Source organism: Oncorhynchus mykiss, chromosome 16, assembly GCF_013265735.2.
Source record: "Oncorhynchus mykiss isolate Arlee chromosome 16, USDA_OmykA_1.1, whole genome shotgun sequence".
Lineage (NCBI taxonomy): Eukaryota > Metazoa > Chordata > Actinopteri > Salmoniformes > Salmonidae > Oncorhynchus > Oncorhynchus mykiss.
The window spans coordinates 6,446,744-6,471,993 of NC_048580.1; the positions used below are offsets into that span (position 1 = coordinate 6,446,744).

Consider the following 25,250-nt stretch of genomic DNA (forward strand, 5'->3'; position numbering starts at 1 on the left):
AGTGCTGGGATTCTATCAATAGAATCATTCTAGTGCTGGGATTCTATCATTCTAGTGCTGGGATTCTATCAATAGAATCATTCTAGAGCTGGGATTCTATCAATAGAATCATTCTAGTGCTGGGATTCTATCAATAGAATCATTCTAGTGCTGCGATTCTATCAATAGAATCATTCTAGTGCTGGGATTCTATCAATAGAATCATTCTAGTGCTGGGATTCTATCAATAGAATCATTCTAGTGCTGGGATTCTATCAATAGAATCATTCTAGTGCTGGGATTCTATCAATAGAAGAAAGGGGTTTCAATGGGCCAAAGACATAGAATGAGTAGAATGTTCTAGCCATTCTAATTCTATGTTCTGGGCTCTGTTCCAAGGCAAGAAAAATGAGGTATCATTGATCTAACACTAGTGGCTTGGTGAAAGCACGAAGTAGCTTTGGATTTAAAAGCACAAGTGTACACTTTCAAAAGAACGTTGGAGAATTGGGATACAACCATAAATCACTGAACACTAGAGGGTAGGTGAAAGCAAGATTCTAGTAGCTTTGTTTACCCAACCCAGTAAAAGTATTGGACCAGGGCCATAAGAAACTATCCAGCAAATGGAGAGATGATTCATTTCCTGGGTTTAGATCACCCTGTGGTGCCACCATGCCGGCTGCAGAGAGGGGGAGCTATAACCTGCAGACCCGTGCCGCTCTACATACAGTACGGTCTCCCCTTCAGACACAGGCAAGGAGCAGAGCATGCTGGGAAAGAGCTACAGCAGCGCCAAAGCATTGGACAAGGCTGGAGAGAGCGAGAGGGTGACAGAGAAGAGGAAGATGGAAGCATAGAGGAGGGGGTGAAGGGAGAGAGTGAAAGAGGGAGGGAAAGAACGAGAAGAGAGTGAGTGAAAGAGGGAGGGAAAGAACGAGGAGTGAGTGAAAGAGGGAGGGAAAGAACAAGAAGAGAGTGAGTGAAAGAGGGAGGGAAAGAACGAGAAGAGAGTGAGTGAAAGAGGGAGGGAAAGAACGAGAAGAGAGTGAGTGAAAGAGGGAGGGAAAGACAGAAGAGAGTGAGTGAAAGAGGGAGGGAAAGAACAAGAAGAGAGGGAGTGAAAGAGGGAGGGAAAGAGCGAGAGAGAGGAGAGAAAGAGTAAAGAGAGGGAGAGACGTAAACAGGGGAACAGGACTGTTGTCATTCAGCACTAACAGAGTAGAAGTTTCTCATTGCATCTCAGCTTGGCAAGTGTTGACATTTGTCCTCTTCAAATACTTTGTTGTGACACACTCGAATTAGCACATGGTCCTGTGTGGTTGATCATTCAAACATTTAGACACACACACACACACACACACACACGGTGTAGTAATCCATGCCTTGGCACCAGTCTACCCTGACCCATATTGTTGCATAGTGCATGGTGTTTCATTCTCCCTGAAAAGATCTACACGCAGACCTCCACTGGACAGGGCTGTGTGTACTGCCTCACTACCCTCCCTTCCTGCTAGGTCTCAGATCTCCACTGGACAGGGTTGTGTACTGCCTCACTACCCTCCCTTCCTGCTAGGTCTCAGACCTCCACTGGACAGGGCTGTGTACTGTCTCACTACCCTCCCTTCCTGCTAGATCTCAGACCTCCACTGGACAGGGCTGCGTACTGTCTCACTACCCTCCCTTCCTGCTAGATCTCAGACCTCCACTGGACAGGGCTGCGTACTGTGGCTCAACCCCTAGAGCAACAGGGAGGGTGGCTCAACCCCTAGAGCAACAGGGAGGGTGGCTCAACCCCTAGAGCAACAGGGAGGGTGGCTCAACCCCTAGAGCAACAGGGAGGGTGGCTCAACCCCTAGAGCAACAGGGAGGGTGGCTCAACCCCCAGAGCAACAGGGAGGGTGGCTCAACCCCTAGAGCAACAGGGAGGGTAGACCGTCATCTAGATTCAAACACAAAGAGCCACTAGAGAGACAGGCAGCAGCAGGTGTGTGTGTGTGATATATGACTTGGTGTATGTTTACGCACACAAGCACTCTCCATCCTTCCCTGTTGTACCGGTGCAGAAGATGATGGCCCAGTATTTTATGCCCCAGTCCTTCCGTCTGTTTCTCTATATCTTAAACCATACTGGACCGACTTTCCGTTGATCACTAAACCTATTCCACTCTGACATCCACAGTGCCAAGAGTCAGTTGTGGAGGGTTTTGTATTACCATCCCAATGATTTCTGATGGAAATAGATCCATGTTTAATGCACTATTTGGTGCTTGGCCAGTGTTCTATCCTGCTGGGGTTGTGGTGAGGCCCTAGTCCCAAATTGCACCCTATTCCCTAAAATGGGCTCTGGGCAAAAGTAGTGCACTTAAGAGGGAATTAGGGTCCCTTTTGGGGACACAACCCGTGACTTTGGTTAAGCACTTTACACTCTGCTGAAGTTGAGATGCAATACAACTTGGCCAGAGAAACTTCTACAGTGTGTTTTTCCTCCCCACTGACAACTACACTACCGGTAAAAAGTTTTACAACACCTACTCATTCCAGGGCTTTTTTCTTTATTTCTACTCTTCTTCTACATTGTAGAATAATAGTGAAGACATCAAAACTATGAAATAACACATATGGAATCATGTAGTAACCCCCCCCCCCCAAAAAAAGTTAAATCAAAATATATTTTATATTTGAGATTCTTCTAAGTAGCCACCCTTTCCCTTCATGATAGCTTTGCACACTCTTGGCATCCTCTCAACCAGCTTCATGAGGTAGTCACCTGGAATGCATTTCAGTTAACAGGTGTACCTTGTTAAAAAGTTCATTTGTGGAATGTCTTTCGTTCTTAATGTATTTGAGTCAATCAGTTGTGTTGTGACAGGGTAGGTAGGGTTGGTATACAGAAGATAGCCCTATTTGGTAAAAGACCAAGTCTATCTTATGGCAAGAACAGCTCAAATAAGCAAACAGACCATCATTACTTTAAGACATGAAGGTCAGTCAATATGGAAAATTTCTTTGAAAGTTTCTTCAAGTGCAGTCGCAAAAACCATCCAGCGCTGTGATGAAACTGGCTCTCAAGAGGACCGCCAGAGGAAAGGAAGACCCAGAGTTACCTCTGCTGCAGAGGATAATTTCATTACAGTTACCAGCCTCAGATTGCAGCCCAAATAAATGCTTCACAGAGTTCAAGTAACAGACATCTCAACATCAACTGTTCATTGGAGACTGAGTGAATCAAGCCTCCATGGTCAAATTGCTGCAAAGAAACCACTACTAAAGAACACCAATAAGAAGAGACTTGCTTGGGCCAAGAAACACAAGCAATGGACATTAGTGAATGGATGATCTCCACGTGTATTTCCCACCGTGAAGCATGGAGGAGGAGGTGTTATGGTGTAGGGTGCTTTGCTGGTGACACTGTGATTTATTTAGAATTCAAGGCACGCTTAACCAGCATGGCTACCACACCATTCTGCAGTGATAAGCCATCCCATCTGGTTTGCGCTTAGTGGGTCTATCATTGGTTTTCAACAGGACAATGACCCAACACACCTCCAGGCTGTGTAAGAGCTATTTGACCAAGAAGGATAGTGATTGAGTGCTGCATCAGATGACCTGGCCTCCACAATCACCCGACTTCAACCAAATTGAGATGGTTTGGGATGAGTTGGACCGCAGAGTGAAGGAAAAGCAGCCAGCAAGTGCTCAGCATGTGTGGGAACTCCTTCAAGATTGTTGGAAAAGCATTCCAGGTGAAGCTGGTTGAGAGAATGCCAAGAGTGTGCAAAGTTGTCATCAAGGCAAAGGGTGGCTACTTAGAAGAATATCAAATATATTTTGATTTGTTTAACACCTTTTTGGTTACCACATGATCCCATGTGTGTTATTTCATAGTTGTAATGTCTTCACTATTAATCTACATTGTAGAAAATAGTTTAAAAAAAGAAAAACCCTTGAATGAGTAGGTGTTCTAAAACTTTGGACTGGTACTGTACATATGGAAGATCTCCAGGGGAGAGTGAAGTAGAGGCAGAGAGAGAAGGAGGTAGAGTATTGAGGGAGGAATTAGAAGGAGAGAGAGTGAAGGAGGTAGAGTATTGAGGGAGGAATTAGAAGGAGAGAGAGAGATGGAGGTAGAGAGGGAGGAATTAGAAGGAGAGAGAGATATGGAGGTAGAGAGGGAGGAATTAGAAGGAGAGAGAGATGGAGGTAGAGAGGGAGGAATTAGAAGGAGAGAGAGAGAGATGGAAGTAGAGAGGGAGGAATTAGAAGGAGAGAGAGATGGAGGTAGAGAGGGAGGAATTAGAAGGAGAGAGAGAGATGGAGGTAGAGAGGGAGGAATTAGAAGGAGAGAGAGGTGGAGGTAGAGAGGGAGGAATTAGAAGGAGAGAGAGAGGTGGAGGTAGAGAGTAGGGAGGGAGGAATTAGAAGGAGAGAGAGAGGTGGAGGTAGAGAGTAGGGAGGGAGGAATTAGAAGGAGAGAGAGATGGAGGTAGAGAGTATTGAGGGAGGAATTAGAAGGAGAGAGAGATGGAGGTAGAGAGTATTGAGGGAGGAATTAGAAGGATAGATGGGGTAGAGAGTATTGAGGGAGGAATTAGAAGGATAGATGGGGTAGAGAGTATTGAGGGAGGAATTAGAAGGAGAGAGATGGATGTAGAGAGTAGGGAGGGAGGAATTAGAAGGAGAGAGAGATGGAGGCAGTTGGAGGTAGAGAGGTACAGTGAACAGAGTACACGGTTATCAGATCAGGCCTTGGTTCAAACACACACACATGCTGCTCGGGACACGCCTCATACCTGCCAGAAGTCCTGCAGAGAGGGAGGGGCGGATGGAGGGATGGAGGAGGGGAGAGGAGACAGCGAGGGAGGGGAAGGGACAGGTAATGAATAGGTAGGTAGGGGATAAGGGGGAGGGATGGTTGATAAAATGGGGGATTCGTCGGGTGGAGGAGGAGGAGGAGGAAGGGTTATTGGTTATATGGAGAAGATTGCCAGAGCAGGAGTAGATTCCACAGCAGATACATGAATAACAGCAACACATTACAATAACATTATAACAACTGATGGCATGGTCACAATGATATGAGGAGAGAGAAAGAGGGAGAGAGATACACTTAGACAGTGGAGGATTAAAGTCAATGGAACATTTTGTTTAAAAAACACAGGAGACCCAATTAGAAAATGTTAAAGAGCAATAGGGGAGTACCTAAACATACTAAGAGCAGTAGGGGAGTACCTAAACATACTAAGAGCAGTAGGGGAGTACCTAAACATACCAAGAGCAGTAGGGGAGTACCTAAACATACTAAGAGCAGTAGGGGAGTACCTAAACATACTAAGAGCAGTAGGGGAGTACCCAAACATACTAAGAGCAGTAGGGGAGTACCCAAACATACTAAGAGCAGTAGGGGAGTACCCAAACATACTAAGAGCAGTAGGGGAGTACCCAAACATACTAAGAGCAGTAGGGGAGTACCCAAACATACTAAGAGCAGTAGGGGAGTACCCAAACATACTAAGAGCAGTAGGGGAGTACCTAAACATACTAAGAGCAGTAGGGGAGTACCCAAACATACTAAGAGCAGTAGGGGAGTACCCAAACATACTAAGAGCAGTAGGGGAGTACCCAAACATACTAAGAGCAGTACGGGAGTACCCAAACATACTAAGAGCAGTACGGGAGTACCCAAACATACTACGAGCAGTACGGGAGTACACAAACATACTAAGAGCAGTAGGGGAGTACCCAAACATACTAAGAGCAGTAGGGGAGTACCCAAACATACTAAGAGCAGTAGGGGAGTACCCAAACATACTAAGAGCAGTAGGGGAGTACCCAAACATACTAAGAGCAGTAGGGGAGTACCCAAACATACTACGAGCAGTAGGGGAGTACACAAACATACTACGAGCAGTAGGGGAGTACACAAACATACTAAGAGCAGTAGGGGAGTACACAAACATACTAAGAGCAGTAGGGGAGTACCCAAACATACTAAGAGCAGTAGGGGAGTACCCAAACATACTAAGAGCAGTAGGGGAGTACCCAAACATACTAAGAGCAGTAGGGGAGTACCCAAACATACTAAGAGCAGTAGGGGAGTACCCAAACATACTAAGAGCAGTAGGGGAGTACCCAAACATACTAAGAGCAGTAGGGGAGTACCCAAACATACTAAGAGCAGTAGGGGAGTACCCAAACATACTAAGAGCAGTAGGGGAGTACCCAAACATACTAAGAGCAGTAGGGGAGTACCCAAACATACTAAGAGCAGTAGGGGAGTACCCAAACATACTAAGAGCAGTAGGGGAGTACCCAAACATACTAAGAGCAGTACGGGAGTACCCAAACATACTAAGAGCAGTACGGGAGTACCCAAACATACTAAGAGCAGTAGGGGAGTACCCAAACATACTAAGAGCAGTAGGGGAGTACCCAAACATACTAAGAGCAGTAGGGGAGTACCCAAACATACTAAGAGCAGTAGGGGAGTACCCAAACATACTACGAGCAGTAGGGGAGTACCCAAACATACTAAGAGCAGTAGGGGAGTACCCAAACATACTAAGAGCAGTAGGGGAGTACCCAAACATACTAAGAGCAGTAGGGGAGTACCCAAACATACTAAGAGCAGTAGGGGAGTACCCAAACATACTAAGAGCAGTAAGGGAGTACCCAAACATACTAACAGCAGTAGGGGAGTACCCAAACATACTAAGAGCAGTAGGGGAGTACCCAAACATACTAAGAGCAGTAGGGGAGTACCCAAACATACTAAGAGCAGTAGGGGAGTACCCAAACATACTAAGAGCAGTAGGGGAGTACCCAAACATACTAAGAGCAGTAGGGGAGTACCCAAACATACTAAGAGCAGTAGGGGAGTACCCAAACATACTAAGAGCAGTAGGGGAGTACCGAAATATTAAAAGCACAAACAATGGATAAATAAACAAATGTGAAAAAAATAATGGTGAGGGATTTTAGCACACACGAAAGGAGAGGATAACTGAACGACCATTTTCCAATTAATATTTTTTTTAAAGCGATACAACTAGTACTCAAGCAGATTCCATTGTGATATCATCCCCCCCCCCCCCAGACAAGGAGAAGCTCCATCCCCTGGGAACACCAGCCCCCCCACTCCACCACCCCCCAACCAATCCCAATCTCCTCGTGTGAACCTCAGATTAGCATACTCTGACCATAAAACTGCCCTCGACTCAGGAGTTTCAGCTCGGGGAATTGTAGGTTACTGTAATTCTTACAATATTAATATTGCATCCCAGTCCAGTGGAATGGAGCGATTTTATAGGTTCTTGGCGAGGGAACGGGGGGAGGATGGAGAGAGGAGGGGGGAGGATGGAGAGAGGAGGGGGAAAGGAGGCTGGATAGAAAAGTGAGTGAAGTGTAATTCTGTTGCCAAGCCAGAGGACGCTATCAGGCCAATCAGGTGCGTTGGTGTGTGAGTGGTGAGTGGGTGTGTGTGTGTGTGTGTTTGCGAGTCAAGGGACTATCATCCACAGCTAGCCATGCATCATGTGTAGACTACTGTATAGTACAGAGAGAGATTTGCAAACAGAATGCCCAGAGATAGAGGTGACATATCGGCTACGTAGGGATCATCCATCTAGAACTCTGGAATGTTCCATCTAGAACTCTGGAATGTTCCATCTAGAACTCTGGAATGTTCCATCTAGAACTCTGGAATGTTCCAGTTGATAGAGGGGGGTTAGCTTGGTTAAACCCATCTCAACTCTCTCTATACATTTTGATTGCTCATATACGCACACAAACTTGGTGGTCCAATACAGTGATTGAGAGAGAGAGAATGAGGGTATGTGGTGGCTAGGCAACCTAGCCTAGTTAAACCAGTCTGAATGCTAAACCGCAAATGGTGAGAGGAGAATTCAGACTGGTTAACTAGGCTGTTGCTTTGCCACAATAGATGTCTGTTTTTACTCACTCAATCACTTTAGTACACCTCAAGCTGTTGGTATGGACATTATAATGCTGTCTCATACCTCAAGCTGTTGGTATGGACATTATAATGCTGTCTCATACCTCAAGCTGTTGGTATGGACATTATAATGCTGTCTCACACCTCAAGCTGTTGGTATGGACATTATAATGCTGTCTCATACCTCAAGCTGTTGGTATGGACATTATAATGCTGTCTCATACCTCAAGCTGTTGGTATGGACATTATAATGCTGTCTCATACCTCAAGCTGTTGGTATGGACATTATAATGATGTCTCACACCTCAAGCTGTTGGTATGGACATTATAATGCTGTCTCACACCTCAAGCTGTTGGTATGGACATTATAATGCTGTCTCACACCTCAAGCTGTTGGTATGGACATTATAATGCTGTCTCATACCTCAAGCTGTTGGTATGGACATTATAATGCTGTCTCATACCTCAAGCTGTTGGTATGGACATTATAATGCTGTTGGTATGGATATTATAATGCTGTTTCACACCTCAAGCTGTTGGTATGGACATTATAATGCTGTCTCATACCTCAAGCTGTTGGTATGGACATTATAATGCTGTCTCATACCTCAAGCTGTTGGTATGGACATTATAATACCGTTTCACACCTCAAGCTGTTGGTATGGACATTATAATACCTTTTCACACCTGAAGCTGTTGGTATGGACATTATAATGCCATTTCATACCTAAAGCTGTTGGTATGGACATTATAATGCCATTTCATACTTAAAGCTGTTGGTATGGACATTATAATGCCATTTCATACCTAAAGCTGTTGGTATGGACATTATAATGCCATTTCATACCTAAAGCTGTTGGTATGGACATTATAATACCATTTCATACCTAAAGCTGTTGGTATGGACATTATAATGCTGTCTCATACCTCAAGCCGTTGGTATGGACATTATAATACCATTTCATACCTCAAGCTGTTGGTATGGACATTATAATGCCATTTCATACCTCAAGCCGTTGGTATGGACATTATAATGATGTCTCATACCTCAAGCTGTTGGTATGGACATTATAATACCATTTCATACCTCAAGCTGTTGGTATGGACATTATAATACCATTTCATACCTCAAGCTGTTGGTATGGACATTATAATGCCATTTCATACCTAAAGCTGTTGGTATGGACATTATAATGCCATTTCATACCTCAAGCCGTTGGTATGGACATTATAATGTTGTCTCATACCTCAAGCCGTTGGTATGGACATTATAATGCCATTTCATACCTCAAGCTGTTGGTATGGACATTATAATGCTGTCTCATACCTAAAGCTGTTGGTATGGACATTATAATGCTGTCTCATACCTCAAGCCGTTGGTATGGACATTATAATGCCATTTCATACCTCAAGCTGTTGGTATGGACATTATAATATCGTTTCACACCTCAAGCCGTTGGTATGGACACTATTCCATTCATATAAGGTTATATTGTGGAGCGTGGATTAAACACATGACGGAGCTAGTTCTGGATCAGAGAGCATGAATGTGCAAACATATTGTAAATCGTCCTTTGTTGACTATTCATATTTAAATAGTAGTTAAATAGTATAATCTCGGTTTTGTTTGCTTATCTAAAATCAGTGCGGGGTTAGTGTCCTTGTCTGTGTAAACGTAAAAGGGGTGTGTGTGTGTGTGTGTGTGTGTGAGAGTGTGTGTGTGGATGTGTGTGTGTGTGTGTGTGTATTGAGCTGCAACACTTTTCTTATTTTATACTCCTGCTTTGTGTCGCTATGGTTACATAGAAAACACCAGGACGGCGTCCAAAAATGGCGTCCTATACCCTTTAAAGTGCACTACTTGTGACCAGGGCCCATATGGAATAGGCTACCGTTTGGGACTCCCCCAGGGCACCTTCCATTCACCTTTACCGCATGAACAGAGATAAAACACACAGTAGATATTGATCAACGAGCTGGGACAATGGCTTGTGTTTCCAATATATTGGATATCTGTCAGAGTCTGAGGGTTATTCAAATGACCTACTGACAACTGAATAGCCGGGGAGGTTGGGAGGGACGAGAGAGGGAAGGAGGGAGATGGAGTGTAGGAAAGGGGTAGGAGGGAGGAGAGAAATGTAGGGTAGGGGGGAGGAGAGAAATGTAGGGTAGGGGGGAGGAGAGAAATGTAGGGTAGGGGGGAGGAGAGAAATGTAGGGTAGGGGGAGGAGAGAAATGTAGGGTAGGGGGAGGAGAGAAATGTAGGGTAGGGGGAGGAGAGAAATGTAGGGTAGGGGGAGGAGAGAAATGTAGGGTAGGGGGGGAGGAGGGAGACATAGGGAAGGGGGGGTAGGGAGGAAGGAAGAAAGAAAGGAAGGAAGGGAGGGGAGAGGGTTAGGGTGGTCGTATAGAGAGGGGAGAGGGAAAGACGTAGGAGAGGGAGAGATGGACGGAGGAGAGGGAGAGATGGACGGAGGGAGGGGAGGGAGGGGAGAGGGTTAGGGAGGTCATATAGAGAGGGGAGAGGGAAAGACGTAGGAGAGGGAGAGATGGACGGAGGAGAGGGAGAGATGGACGGAGGGAGGGGAGGGAGGGGAGGGGAGAGGGTTAGGGAGGTCATATAGAGAGGGGAGAGGGAAAGACGTAGGAGAGGGAGAGTGAAGGACGGAGGAGAGGGAGAGATGGACAGAGGGAGGGGAGGGAGGGGAGAGGGTTAGGGTGGTCGTATAGAGAGGGGAGAGGGAAAGACGTAGGAGAGGGAGAGTGAAGGACGGAGGAGAGGGAGAGATGGACGGAGGGAGGGGAGGGAGGGGAGAGGGTTAGGGAGGTCATATAGAGAGGGGAGAGGGAAAGACGGAGGAGAGGGAGAGATGGACGGAGGAGAGGGAGAGATGGACGGAGGGAGGTTAGGGAGGGGAGGGGAGGGGAGAGGGTTAGGGAGGTCATATAGAGAGGGGAGAGGGAAAGACGTAGGAGAGGGAGAGATGGACGGAGGGAGGGAGGGGACGGAGGGAGGGAGGGGAGGGAGGGAAGGAGGGGAGTGGGTTAGGGAGGTCATATAGAGAGGGGAGAGGGAAAGACGTAGGGGAGGGAGAGTGAAGAACGGAGGAGAGTGAGGGAGGGAGTGAGGGAGTGAGGGAAAAAATACCTTGCCGCCGACTCAACTCTTTAATCTGTGATTTGTGTCTTGACGGTTTCTCCAACACATTAGTGATAAAGAGAGTGAGGGAGGGAAGGAAAGTTTCATAGCACATGATTGATAGATAGCAGGGTGATTATTCATTAAGGCCTCTGGGAGAACTGATGGGCCCCAATAACAAGGTTAAACACATTATTACTATTCGTGTACTAACAATCTATTGATGAGGGAGGGAGAGAGAGAGGGTGGGAGGGAGGGAGGGAGAGAGAGAGGGTGGGAGGGAGGGAGGGAGAGAGAGAGGGTGGGAGGGAGAGAGAGAGAGAGAGAGAGAGGGAGGGAGGGAGGGAGGGAGGGAGGGAGGGAGGGAGAGAGAGAGGGAGAGAGAGAGGGAGGGAAAGGGGGAGAGGGAGGGAAAGGGGGAGAGGGAGGGAAAGGGGGAGAGGGGGGAGGGAGGGAGCGATAAGTGGGAGGGAGGGAGGGGAGGGAGGGAGGGAGGGGAGAGAGGGAGGGAGGGAGGGAGAGAGAAGGAGCAAGTTAGGGAGGGTCTGGAAATAGGTTGATCCTCACTGGGACTGTATGATATGTGGTGGGGATGGATGGTTACTCTGACAGCTAATTAACCACTAATTACTGTGGCAGAAAAATTAACTGCTTCCGTTGTCTCCGCATCGTAGATCAATGAAGACGTGTGACTGGAAGAGATCTACCAACAGGCATTATATGAAAGGAAACCAGAGCAAAACTAAAGGCAGGGCTTGGAATTCAACATGGCGTTTTCTCTGGATCAAAATGGGGCTGAGGTGGTGGGCGTGGCAAGGGCGGGGCAAGGGCGTGGCACGTTCGCCGGCCAAAATCTTTTAGATGCCGCAGACAAGAATGTTGCTGTTCTAAAGCCAATTTCCTGCTATTCTACACATTTTGCCATGACTCATGGTATCTGAGTGACTCAAAACGGGGGCCACGTTACCCCTGAAAAGCATCATTTTGGAGAACGAGATTCTCTCGGTCTATAGTTTTATTTTGGTGATTGTTAGTTCTCAAAGATCTTTTTTTTGTGTGTTTTATTTGCTCCATTATCTTGTCTATTTACTTTATATCTGCTATTAGCCTCAAGTTTAATCTTCACTAAACAAATAAATGGATTTTTTTAAAAATAAATTACTGTTTGGACTTACAGCAGACAGCCCGCCCCAAAACTTTTCTGTGCAGAAAAAACCCTGGAGAAAGAATAAGAAAGGTGACAGGGATGGGTGTAGGTGGCTTATCTATGACCCTAACGTTGTTCTCTTATCTCGTCTAGGGCCATTACTCTGCTCCAAGGTCCACCCGTCAGCCTATAAATACCACTAAATAGACCATTATGGTCTGGTAGGCAGGTCCACTAGTTGAGTCTCTTAATGATCAAGTGTTACACAGTTAACTACACGCGGAGCAAAGCTGTTCTCTGAGACACAGAGTAAGGCAAGGCTGACGTCAGAACTTGTTCACAGTTTGGTGAATCGGAGTTTGGTGAATCGGAGTTTGGTGAATCGGAGTTTGGTGAATCGGAGTAATCGGAGTTTGGTGAATCAGAGTAATCAGAGTTTGGTGAATCAGAGTTTGGTGAATCAGAGTTTAGTGAATCAGAGTTTGGTGAATCAGAGTTTGGTGAATCAGAGTGTTCTGCCAGAGGAGAGAAGACCGGTAACTAGAGAATACCGGAACAGAGATGTGGTACTCTCTTCAAAGTGCTTATTAGTGATGGACGTCATGTCATGGGAGTAGTTGTTGGTTCTTTAACAGAGCCTCCTTTTGGGCTTTGCTATTCACCCTTCAGTCTGTCTGAGGATAGGAGGGAGGTGCTGTTGTCAAGACAGGAACAGGGTTTGGTTTCTGAGTACAGCCCTTACTATTGATGGAAATTGACATCTTGTCCTGGGACATGTGGTGCTCAGTCTTTACACTCTCCCTAATATAGGCCACAGCTAGTTGCCACCCTTCTGTTGACTGGCAGGCATCCTTAGGGGACGGGGACATGGGTACGCCCGCCAACTGATTACTACTGATGGGATCAATTCATTACGATTTAATAGGATAAACTAACCCTACACTTGTCTGGCAGCTGTCCACATCTCCCTCGTCCCTTCCTCCTTAAAGCCTGCTGTCCACATCTCCCTCGTCCCTTCCTCCTTAAAGCCTGCTGTCCACATCTCCCTCGTCCCTTCCTCCTTAAAGCCTGCTGTCCACATCTCCCTCGTCCCTTCCTCCTTAAAGCCTGCTGTCCACATCTCCCTCGTCCCTTCCTCCTTAAAGCCTGCTGTCCACATCTCCCTCGTCCCTTCCTCCTTAAAGCCTGCTGTCCACATCTCCCTCGTCCCTTCCTCCTTAAAGCCTGCTGTCCACATCTCCCTCGTCCCTTCCTCCTTAAAGCATGCTGTCCACATCTCCCTTGTCCCTTCCTCCTTAAAGCCTGTTAGATGGCCAGCTGGATAGAACACCACTCTGTCATAAGGCCCTACTGATGCACCAAAAGAGTGAATGTCAAAGCCGTTTAAGAGAGTGGTGGTAAGTGTGTCGTTGGAGACGAACATTAGATTAGTAGTGGATGGGTCTGGAGCTGGGATTGTGGATATTGGCCGAAACAGCGTTCATCTGCCAATTCTGTCTTCTCTTCATTATATTAGCTCAGGATCTGGAGTCTCTCGAACTCACAAGCAGCAGCATCTTCGCAATTAGACCCCATTTGATGCTGCCGTTTATAAACCCTTATAACCTTTAAAAATAAATGAAGAACCTGCTTATTAAACTTATTGTAAACCTGATAAAACTGTGGTATTTAAAATTAAAATAAAATAGTCCTGAATTTAAAAAGCAGCTTCAAAATAGTTTTTATTTTGCAAATGATGTTGTTATCTGAGCGGTGCCCTTCACTTCCTTCACTTCCTGTACTCCAGCGTTCCCTAATCATAGTCCAGGGGACCCCCGAGCGCTACACACCTCATAACACCAATCAACTCAAAGCTTTGGATTTGAATCAGGTGTATGAGACAAAAACCAAAACTGTGTCATCCCTTCAGGTGCCCGGGACCAGGATGAAGAAACACCGCTCTAGAGAGTGATAGGTTATAAAACTGTTGAATCTCACAATGAAATATATTCCACCTCAATAACCCCCCCCCCCCCCCCCCCCCACCCCCCATTGCAATTATGACTAACGCAGTTCCATGGTCATCCACTCAGGATTACTCTCTCACACTTCACTCTCACAGTCTGAAAACAGAGGTGGAATGAGAGTTTTATGAAACGAGGTTGTGTATCACAAATGGAAACATGTTCCCTAATAGACCACACTAGTTTTGTCAAGAGCCCTATGGGTCATGATATGGCTTAGGGAGTCATTTGGGACACACCCCCTAGGTAATGAAAGAATGTAAGAGCTGGGACTTCAACAAGAGATCGGTAGGTACCCTTTCTATTCACCCACCCGGGCTGCCATCCTTCCTTTTGGCCATGGCCTGCTGCCCCCCCCCTCCCCCTCCCTCCCTCCCTGCCCACCCTCCCTGCCGCCCTCCCTGCCCACCCTCCCTCCCTCCCTGCCCACCCTCCCTGCCGCCCTCCCTCCCTCCCTGCCCACCCTCGCCGCCCTCCCTCCCTCGCCACCCTGCCCACCCTCGCCACCCTCCCTCCCTCGCCACCCTCCCTGCCTCCCTCCCGCCCACACTCCCTCCCTCCCACCCGCCCGCCCACACTCCCTCCCTCCCGCCCCGCCCACACTCCCTCCCTCCCTCCCGCCCGCCCACACTCCCTCCCTCCCTCCCACCCGCCCTCCTGCCCACCCGCACTCCCTCCCTCCCTCCTGCCCACCCACACTCCCTCCTTCCTTACCTTTCCATCATATCGCTTCACCTGGAACTGATCCAGACCCAGGTCTATGAGAGACAGAGACAGGGAGGGAGGGACAAAGAGACAGACAGGGAGGGAGGGACAAAGAGAGAGACAGAGGGAGGGAGGGACAGGGAGGGAGGGAGGGAGGGAGGGAGGGAGGGAGGGCGGGAGGGACAAAGCAAGAGACAGAGACAGAGACAAAGAGAGAGACAGAGACAAAGAGAGAGACATGGACAAAGAGAGAGACAGAGACATGGACAAAGAGAGAGACAGAGACAGGGACAAAGAGAGAGACAGAGACAGGGACAAAGAGAGAGACAGGGAGGGAGGGACAAAGAGAGAAACAGGGAGGGAGGGACAAGAGAGAGAGAGAAACAGAGGAGAAAAAGAGAAAAAAATGCACTGTTAATGTTTATAAAATGACAAATACAACGAGACAGAGCGACAGAGCAAGAGATCGAGTTACGACTAACATTACATAACAATTTACAAAACGAGTCCAGTTTGCAGAGCAGAGTGTATATGTACAGTAGGGCCTTGGTCCCAAATGGCACCCTATTCCCTATAAACGATCACTAAAAAGAGCTCTGGTCAAAAGCACTATGTAGGGAATAGGCTGGCATTTAGGATACATGGACTTCAGTGGCCATTTTAAAATGTATTTCTAGAGTGAAGTGACACAGATTAATAACCACCAATAACAACCCAGTCTCAAATACACTCTGACATCAAACCAGCATTGATTCATCTGTTCATTAATCAAGTTGATTTATTTGGAGAAAAATAAGATGTATTTCAAATGTTAGCGGATGTTAGCTGCTGGGTAGTTTTATTTTATTTGACAAAATGTGTAAACAAGTGTTTTAAATTCATACTTTTAAGTCCTCTGGGAATACAATGTTAATCTTGATGCATGATTTTACACAAATACATTCTATTCAACTCATGTCGTTGTCATGCAATATTAGAAGAATTGGCTATAAAACACATTCAGTAGGAGACCCCAAGGCCAGATGAAATGCCCGTACCGCCCTGGGTTTAAACCGCCCCGCACCACCCTGGGTTTAAACCGCCCCGCACCGCCCCGCACCGCCCTGGGTTTAAACCGCCCCGCACCGCCCTGGGTTTAAACCGCCCCGTACCGCCCTGGGTTTAAACCGCCCCGCACCGCCCTGGGTTTAAACCGCCCCGCACCACCCTGGGTTTAAACCGCCCCGCACCACCCTGGGTTTAAACCGCCCCGCACCACCCTGGGTTTAAACCGCCCCGTACCGCCCTGGGTTTAAACCGCCCCGCACCACCCTGGGTTTAAACCGCCCCGTACCGCCCTGGGTTTAAACCGCCCCGCACCACCCTGGGTTTAAACCGCCCCGCACCCCCCTGGGTTTAAACCGCCCCGCACCGCCCTGGGTTTAAACCGCCCCGCACCACCCTGGGTTTAAACCGCCCCGCACCGCCCCGCACCACCCTGGGTTTAAACCGCCCGCACCGCCCTGGGTTTAAACCGCCCCGCACCGCCCTGGGTTTAAACCGCCCCGCACCGCACCACCCTGGGTTTAAACCGCCCCGCACCGCCCTGGGTTTAAACCGCCCCGCACCGCCCTGGGTTTAAACCGCCCCGCACCACCCTGGGTTTAAACCGCCCCGCACCACCCTGGGTTTAAACCGCCCCGCACCACCCTGGGTTTAAACCGCCCCGCACCACCCCGCACCATCCTGGGTTTAAACCACCCCGCACCGCCCTGGGTTTAAACCGCCCCGCACCACCCTGGGTTTAAACCGCCCCGCACCATCCTGGGTTAAACCACACACAAAATCAATGTCATTATGCTACAACAGTACTATACTGGAACACAATGAATACTGGAACAGACAGAATGACTGTCAGGTGGATCAATGAATAATGGAACAGACAGAATGACTGACTGTCAGCTGGATCAATGAATAATGGAACAGACAGAATGACTGACTGTCAGCTGGATCAATGAATAATGGAACAGACAGAATGACTGACTGTCAGGTGGATCAATGAAGATAAGAGTCTCTCACTCCTACCCCTGTGCGTCTCTCCTCCATAGAGTCTCACTCCTACCCCTGTCCATCTCTCCTACATAGTCTCTCACTCCTACCCCTGTCCATCTCTCCTCCATAGTCTCTCACTCCTACCCCTGTCCATCTCTCCTCCATAGTCCCACTCCTACCCCTGTCCATCTCTCCTCCATAGTCTCTCACTCCTACCCCTGTCCATCTCTCCTCCATAGTCTCTCACTCCTACCCCTGTCCATATCTCCTCCATAGTCTCACTCCTACCCATCTCTCCTCCATAGAGTCTCACTCCTACCCCTGTCCATCTCTCCTCCATAGAGTCTCTCACTCCTACCCCTGTCCATCTCTCCTCCATAGAGTCTCTCACTCCTACCCCTGTCCATCTCTCCTCCATAGTCTCTCCTACCCCTGGCCATCTCTCCTCCATAGTCCCACTCACTCCTACCCCTGTCCATCTCTCCTCCATAGTCTCGCACTCCTACCCCCGTCCATCTCTCCTCCATAGTCTCTCACTCCTACCCATCTCTCCTCCATAGTCTCTCACTCCTACCCCGTCCATCTCTCCTACAGTCTCTCACTCCTACCCCTGTCCATCTCTCCTCCATAGAGTCTCTCACTCCTACCCCTGTCCATCTCTCCTCCATAGAGTCTCTCACTCCTACCCCCGTCCATCTCTCCTCCATAGAGTCTCACTACTAACTAGTGGGTACAGTCCTCACTCCTACCCCAGTCCATCTTTTTCCTGGATGTAGATAACTAGTGGGTACAGTCCTCACTCCTACCCCAGTCCATCTTTTTCCTGGATGTAGATAACTAGTGGGTACAGTCCTCACTCCTACCCCAGTCCATATTTTTCCTGGATGTAGATAACTAGTGGGTACAGTCCTCACTCCTACCCCCGCCCATCTCTCCTCGATAGAGTCTCACTACTAACTAGTGGGTACAGTCCTCACTCCTACCCCAGTCCATCTTTTTCCTGGATGTAGATAACTAGTGGGTACAGTCCTCACTCCTACCCCAGTCCATCTTTTTCCTGGATGTAGATAACTAGTGGGTACAGTCCTCACTCCTACCCCAGTCCATATTTTTCCTGGATGTAGATAACTAGTGGGTACAGTCCTCACTCCTACCCCCGCCCATCTCTCCTCGATAGAGTCTCACTACTAACTAGTGGGTACAGTCCTCACTCCTACCCCAGTCCATCTTTTTCCTGGATGTAGATAACTAGTGGGTACAGTCCTCACTCCTACCCCAGTCCATCTTTTTCCTGGATGTAGATAACTAGTGGGTACAGTCCTCACTCCTACCCCAGTCCATATTTTTCCTGGATGTAGATAACTAGTGGGTACAGTCCTCACTCCTACCCCCGCCCATCTCTCCTCGATAGAGTCTCACTACTAACTAGTGGGTACAGTCCTCACTCCTACCCCAGTCCATCTTTTTCCTGGATGTAGATAACTAGTGGGTACAGTCCTCACTCCTACCCCAGTCCATCTTTTTCCTGGATGTAGATAACTAGTGGGTACAGTCCTCACTCCTACCCCAGTCCATCTTTTTCCTGGATGTAGATAACTAGTGGGTACAGTCCTCACTCCTACCCCAGTCCATCTTTTTCCTGGATGTAGATAACTAGTGGGTACAGTCCTCACTCCTACCCCCGTCCATCTCTCCTCCATAGAGTCTCACTACTAACTAGTGGGTACAGTCCTAGTTCTGCATTGTTTGGAGCTTTGAGTTGTACACAAAGTATATTTTGGGGTTTGTCCCATTTTGTGAATTCTTTGTTGGTGAGCGTGTAGCGGTATTTATTAGAGGGGTAAAGATGAAGATTGTGATCGGGCGGAAGGCAGGTATTAACCCTGCCGAAAGGAGAAGAGTAGAATAGAGAGAGAGTACCACTACCAGACCCACACACATCAGCAGAAGAGACTGCCTAGAGTGTAGCCTGTTTACCAGATAGCCAGTGGAGAGAAAAGAGAATACACACCATATAAAACCCACATCACAGCACAGGGCTAACCCCACCCAGAATATCTCAGCACAGGGCTAACCCCACCCAGAATACCTCATCGGCACAGGGCTAACCCCACCCAGAATACCTCATCAGCACAAGGGTAACCCCACCCAGAATACCTCCTACAATAATAATGGTAGAGCAATTGAACAGCAACTTCATAGAAACAATTTACAAGGAAGAACCCAGTCATCCACAGAGGATTTGCCATAACATGTATTATCGTCCAGTGGAGGAGTGCAGACGGTATGAATGTGGGGGGGTGTTCATAGATACAACAAAGGCCTTAAAAATGTCCACAGTCTTCTCGACTACATGTCATCAGTACACCCCACCTCAATACAGCTCAACTTAACGATACAAAACTTGCAAACAACCTCACTTAACTAAAACGTCCACCCAAATGCTTCTGGCAGGCCAATAATAGTCCAGCTCTAAATGAACATCAACAGGAAGTGTATTAGCAAAATAGGAAAAGTCTGCTGCAGTGTAGCGCACTGCAACGATAGAGGAGAGAGATGCTGCAGTGTAGAGCACTGGAACGATAGAGGAGAGAGATGCTGCAGTGTAGAGCACTGGAACGATAGAGGAGAGAGATGCTGCAGTTGTAGCGCACTGGAACGATAGAGGAGAGAGATGCTGCAGTGTAGCGCACTGCAACGATAGAGGAGAGAGATGCTGCAGTGTAGAGCACTGGAACGATAGAGGAGAGAGATGCTGCAGTGTAGAGCACTGGAACGATAGAGGAGAGAGATGCTGCAGTTGTAGCGCACTGGAACGATAGAGGAGAGAGATGCTGCAGTGTAGCGCACTGCAACGATAGAGGAGAGAGATGCTGCAGTGTAGAGCACTGGAACGATAGAGGAGAGAGATGCTGCAGTGTAGAGCACTGGAACGATAGAGGAGAGAGATGCTGCAGTGTAGAGCACTGGAACGATAGAGGAGAGAGATGCTGCAGTTGTAGCGCACTGGAACGATAGAGGAGAGAGATGCTGCAGTGTAGCGCACTGGAACGATAGAGGAGAGAGATGCTGCAGTGTAGCGCACTGGAACGATAGAGGAGAGAGATGCTGCAGTGTAGCGCACTGGAACGATAGAGGAGAGAGATGCTGCAGTGTAGCGCACTGGAACGATAGAGGAGAGAGATGCTGCAGTGTAGCGCACTGGAACGATAGAGGAGAGAGATGCTGCAGTGTAGCGCACTGGAACGATAGAGGAGAGAGATGCTGCAGTGTAGCGCACTGGAACGATAGAGGAGAGAGATGCTGCAGTGTAGCGCACTGGAACGATAGAGGAGAGAGATGCTGCAGTGTAGCGCACTGGAACGATAGAGGAGAGAGATGCTGCAGTGTAGCGCACTGGTACGATAGAGGAGAGAGATCCACCCCCTCCCTCTCTCGCTGCGACCCCCCCCCTCCCTCCCTGCCTCTCTCGCTGTGCCCCTCCTCCCTCCGCCCCTCCCTCCCTCCCTGCCTCTCTCGCTGTGCCCCCCCCCTCCCTCCGCCCCCCCCCCGCCTCTCTCGCTGTGCCCCCCCCCCTCCCTCTCTCGCTGCGCCCCTCTGCCCCTAAACTAAACGGATTGGATATGTCGAATTTTATGTTCCCTTTGATGGCATAGAATGCCCTTCGTGCCGTGTCTCTCAGCTCGTTCACAGCTTTGTGGACGTTACCTGTGGCACTGATGTTTAGTTTGTCTGCTCCAGGGCAACAGTGTCTAGATAGAAATTGTATTTGTTGTCTTGGCTACTGGACCTTTTTTGGAACACCATTATTTTTGTCTTACTGAGATTCACCGTCAGGCCCCCCCCCCCCTCTCTCGCTGCAGCACCCCCCTTCCCTCTCTCGCCGCGTGCCTCCGCCCCTAAACTAAACGCAAAACCCTTCAAGCCTGAAGATTAAAATTACTTTAAGGGGTGGAATTTTAACAAAAATATATGTTTTTAAGAGCTCAGTGCTAATATTAATCTTAACCTAGGACATTACATATCACATCATCTGTGTGCTTCGCTATTTTTCTGTGGGATTAATTTATAAATTAATTTAATTTAATTTATAAATTAACAAATAAAAACGGTAGGGAACTGAAGCAGAACTCGACTGACCCACCTTCTCTTCTGAAAACTCATTTAAAACCTTTCAACAAGAAAAAAGGAAACTAGTTATTTATTAAGATCCAGTCTCAGTCCAGTGGAACTATTTCAACCAACCAGACTACTGATGGGAGGAGCTATAAGAGGACGGGCTCAGCTGACTGGCTGGAATTAATAGAATGGAGTCCAGTGGAACTATTTCAACCAGACTACATAATTAGCAGAGGAGGCTGATGGGAGGAGCTATAAGAGGACGGGCTCAGCTGACTGGCTGGAATTAATAGAATGGAGTCCAGTGGAACTATTTCAACCAACCAGACTACTGATGGGAGGAGCTATAAGAGGACGGGCTCAGCTGACTGGCTGGAATTAATAGAATGGAGTCCAGTGGAACTATTTCAACCAGACTACATGATTAGCAGAGGAGGCTGATGGGAGGAGCTATAAGAGGACGGGCACAGCTGACTGGCTGGAATTAATAGAATGTCCAGTGATTTCCATTGGTTGGATAGCGTTCCATTGATTCCGTTCCAATCCTAAATGTAATAAATAGAGTTCAAGGAAGCATTTATCCAGGGGCTAGAGAAACCAGTCAGCCAGAACACAACAAAGGAAAGTCTATTTACCAGGGGGCAGTCAGTCAGTGAACATTGAATAAAATATACAGTCAGCCAGACAGAGTGGTATTATTAGGCTATATACCAACAGTATATGCACTGTAATCTCCCCTCCTCCGCTCTCCTATACTGCACTGTCGTGTCATTAGGTCTGACAGAGCCAGCTAGGTGTCGAGAGAGATGAGAGGTGTGAGGTAAATGTACTGTAAACTCTCCTTCGCTGCTCTCTGCAATCTCTCTCTCTCGTAGAATCTGACTGTGGGTGGTGGCGAGAGAGAGAGAGAGCGAGCGAGAGCTGGAAGGAGAGATGAGTGGCCTGGCTGTGGGTCAAATGCACTACAAATCACTCTTTCCCCCTCTCCCTCTAATACAGTGAAGCTCAGGTCAGCAGTATTACTGTAATAACAGAATCAGAAAGAGGGGGAAGAATGGAAGTGAGGGAGGCAATGGAAGGACCCTCCCAACCAGGCTCAGGTCAGTCTTCAAGAAAGCTAACAAATACTACCAGGTTCAAGAAAGCTAACAAATACTACCAGGTTCAAGAAACCCAACAAATACTACCAGGTTACTTTTCATGCTTCCGAGCAAACTCAGTGGCCGGGCTGGATTAAGGACCCGGGAAGGATTAAGGACCCGGGAAGGATTAAGGACCTGGGCTGGATTAAGGACCCGGGCTGGATTAAGGACCCGGGCTGGATTAAGGACCCGGGAAGGATTAAGGACCCGGGCTGGAATAAGGACCCGGGCTGGATTAAGGACCCGGGCTGGATTAAGGACCCGGGCTGGATTAAGGACCCGGGAAGGATTAAGGACCCGGGCTGGAATAAGGACCCGGGCTGGATTAAGGACCCGGGCTGGATTAAGGACCCGGGCTGGATTAAGGACCCGGGCTGGATTAAGGACCCGGGAAGGATTAAGGACCCGGGAAGGCTAGTTGAGAACACCTTTATTTAACCAGGTAGGCCAGTTGAGAACACCTTTATTTAACCAGGTAGGCCAGTTGAGAACACCTTTATTTAACCAGGTAGGCTAGTTGAGAACACCTTTATTTAACCAGGTAGGCCAGTTGAGAACACCTTTATTTAACCAGGTAGGCTAGTTGAGAACACCTTTATTTAACCAGGTAGGCTAGTTGAGAACACCTTTATTTAACCAGGTAGGCCAGTTGAGAACACCTTTATTTAACCAGGTAGGCCAGTTGAGAACACCTTTATTTAACCAGGTAGGCCAGTTGAGAACACCTTTATTTAACCAGGTAGGCCAGTTGAGAACACCTTTATTTAACCAGGTAGGCCAGTTGAGAACACCTTTATTTAACCAGGTAGGCCAGTTGAGAACACCTTTATTTAACCAGGTAGGCCAGTTGAGAACACCTTTATTTAACCAGGTAGGCCAGTTGAGAACACCTTTATTTAACCAGGTAGGCCAGTTGAGAACACCTTTATTTAACCAGGTAGGCCAGTTGAGAACAAGTTCTCATTTACAACTGCGACCTGGCCAAGATAAAGCAAAGTAGTGTGACAAAAACAACAGATGAGTGCTAAGGTGTGACAAACCTAACTAAGACCATATTAGCTCTCCCTCACACACACACACACACGGGCCTGCCTGAGGTAACGTAAAGAGAGGCCTGACTGGAGACCCCACATCAGTTTCAGGGGAACAATAGTTAAACTTCTAAATACCGAGTCGCAAAAAAAATAAAAAAATTGGAAACATCCGCTTCCTGCCGACCCCGCCTGAGGCTGTGGCCTGTAGAATAGGAAAAAAAACGGCTATGATTTCAACCACACAGCAGCTCTCTGCTCACTCAACAACATATCTGCTCTGTGGCAACACTACTAGACAAGGCATTCTGTAGCACTACAACAATGTGTCATGATTTATTCTAGTTCCATGAGATGGAGCTCAATAAGAACCGATAAACACAAGAATGATGCAGATGGCTGAGAGAGACACACACACACACGAGTGTTGCACGGTACTCCAAAACATCTGTACTTTTTCAATACGGTTCGTAACTACAATTGTCACTGTTGGTACTTCTGTTAAAATGTCTCACGTCACCTACTGATTGACAGAAGATCAAGTCTATCAACACAGCCAACGTCCCCCTATAGCATGAGCGGTCCGAGCCAGGTCCGCCCCGGGTTTACGTACTCATCGCTAGCTCTACCCTGTCCGGAGTCACCGTTTATGCTGCACAGAAGTTAAATGAATAATGAAATACAGCATGTAAAAACGTTGAAACTTAATTACTGTTCGCAAAACAATGTCCATTACAGGCTACAACACTTTACAATGCATGAAGAAATCATCCAGCTTTGTAGACCAACTCACTACCATAGGACATTTTTTAGTGATATTTATTTTAACATAAGCATAAAATAACCATAATGCAAAATATTAGGACCACCAAAAACATTTCCAATTAATTTAGTTGCCAGCCTCAAGTCTGTCCCAGTCAAGAGCAAAAGCCTTTGCCTTGATGACAGCTTTTTACACGCTTGGCATTTTCTCAACCAGCTTCACCTGGAATGCTTTTCCAACATTCTTGAAAGAGTTCCCACATATACTGAGCACTTGCTGGCTGCTTTTCCGTCACTCTGCGGTCCAACTCATCCCAAACCATCTCAATTGGGTTGAGGTCGGGTGATTGTGGAGGCCAGGTCATCTAATGTAGCACTCCATCACTCTCCTTCTTGGACAAATAGCCCTTACACAGCCTGTAGGTGTGTTGGGTCATTGTTCTGTTGAAAAACAAATGATAGTCCCACTAAGCCCAAGGCAGATTTAAACTCAGTTTCACAATTCCTGACATTCAATCCTAGTAAAAATTCCCTGACGTAGGTCAGTTAGGATCACCATTTTATTTTAAGAATGTGAAATGTCAGAATAATAGTAGAGAATTATTTCTTTCTGCTTTTATTTCTTTCATCACATTCCCAGTGGGTCAGAAGTTTACATACACTCACTTAGTATTTGGTAGCATTGCCTTTAAATTGTATAACTTGGGTCAAACGTTTCAGGGAGCATTCCACAAGCTTCCAACAAGTTGGGTGAATTTTAGCCCATTCCTCCTGACAGAGCTGGTGTAAATGAGTCAGGTTTGTAGGCCTCCTTGCTCGCACACCATTTTTCAGTTCTGCCCACACATTTTCTATAGGATTGAGGTCAGGGCTTTGTGATGGTCACTCCAATACCTTGACTTTGTTGTCCTTAAGCCATTTTGACACAACTTTGGAAGTATGCTTGGGGTCATTGTCCATTTTGAAGACCCATTTGTGCCCAAGCTTTAACTGATGTCTGGAGATGATGCTTCAATATAGCCACATTAATTTTCCTCCCTCATGATGCCATCTATTTTGTGAAGTGCACCACCCCACAACATGATCCTGCCACCCCCGTGCTTCACAGTTGGGATGGTGTTCTTCGGCTTGCAAGCCTCCCCCTTTTTCCTCCAAACATAACGATGGTCATTATGGCCAAACAGTTCTATTTTTGCTTCATCAGACCAGAGGACATTTCTCCAAAAAGTACAATCTCC

General features: G+C 47.5%; 1 protein-coding gene across 7 annotated transcripts in view; it reads right to left on the reverse strand.

Moving 5' to 3' along the window:
- micu1 (mitochondrial calcium uptake 1) overlaps nt 1-25,250 on the reverse strand; it is a 104,729-nt gene that overhangs the window by 49,492 nt on the left and 29,987 nt on the right. For 4 of the 7 annotated variants that reach the window (XM_036946046.1, XM_036946044.1, XM_036946042.1 and 1 more), the window contains 2 exons: nt 14,937-14,980; nt 4,773-4,784 (listed from right to left, as the gene is read on the reverse strand). In XM_036946046.1, the coding sequence (XP_036801941.1) occupies nt 4,773-4,784; nt 14,937-14,980 (56 nt within the window). The remainder of the gene's footprint in view (nt 1-4,772; nt 4,785-14,936; nt 14,981-25,250) is intronic. The other 3 variants (XM_036946048.1, XM_036946047.1, XM_036946045.1) reach the window with 1 other exon arrangement.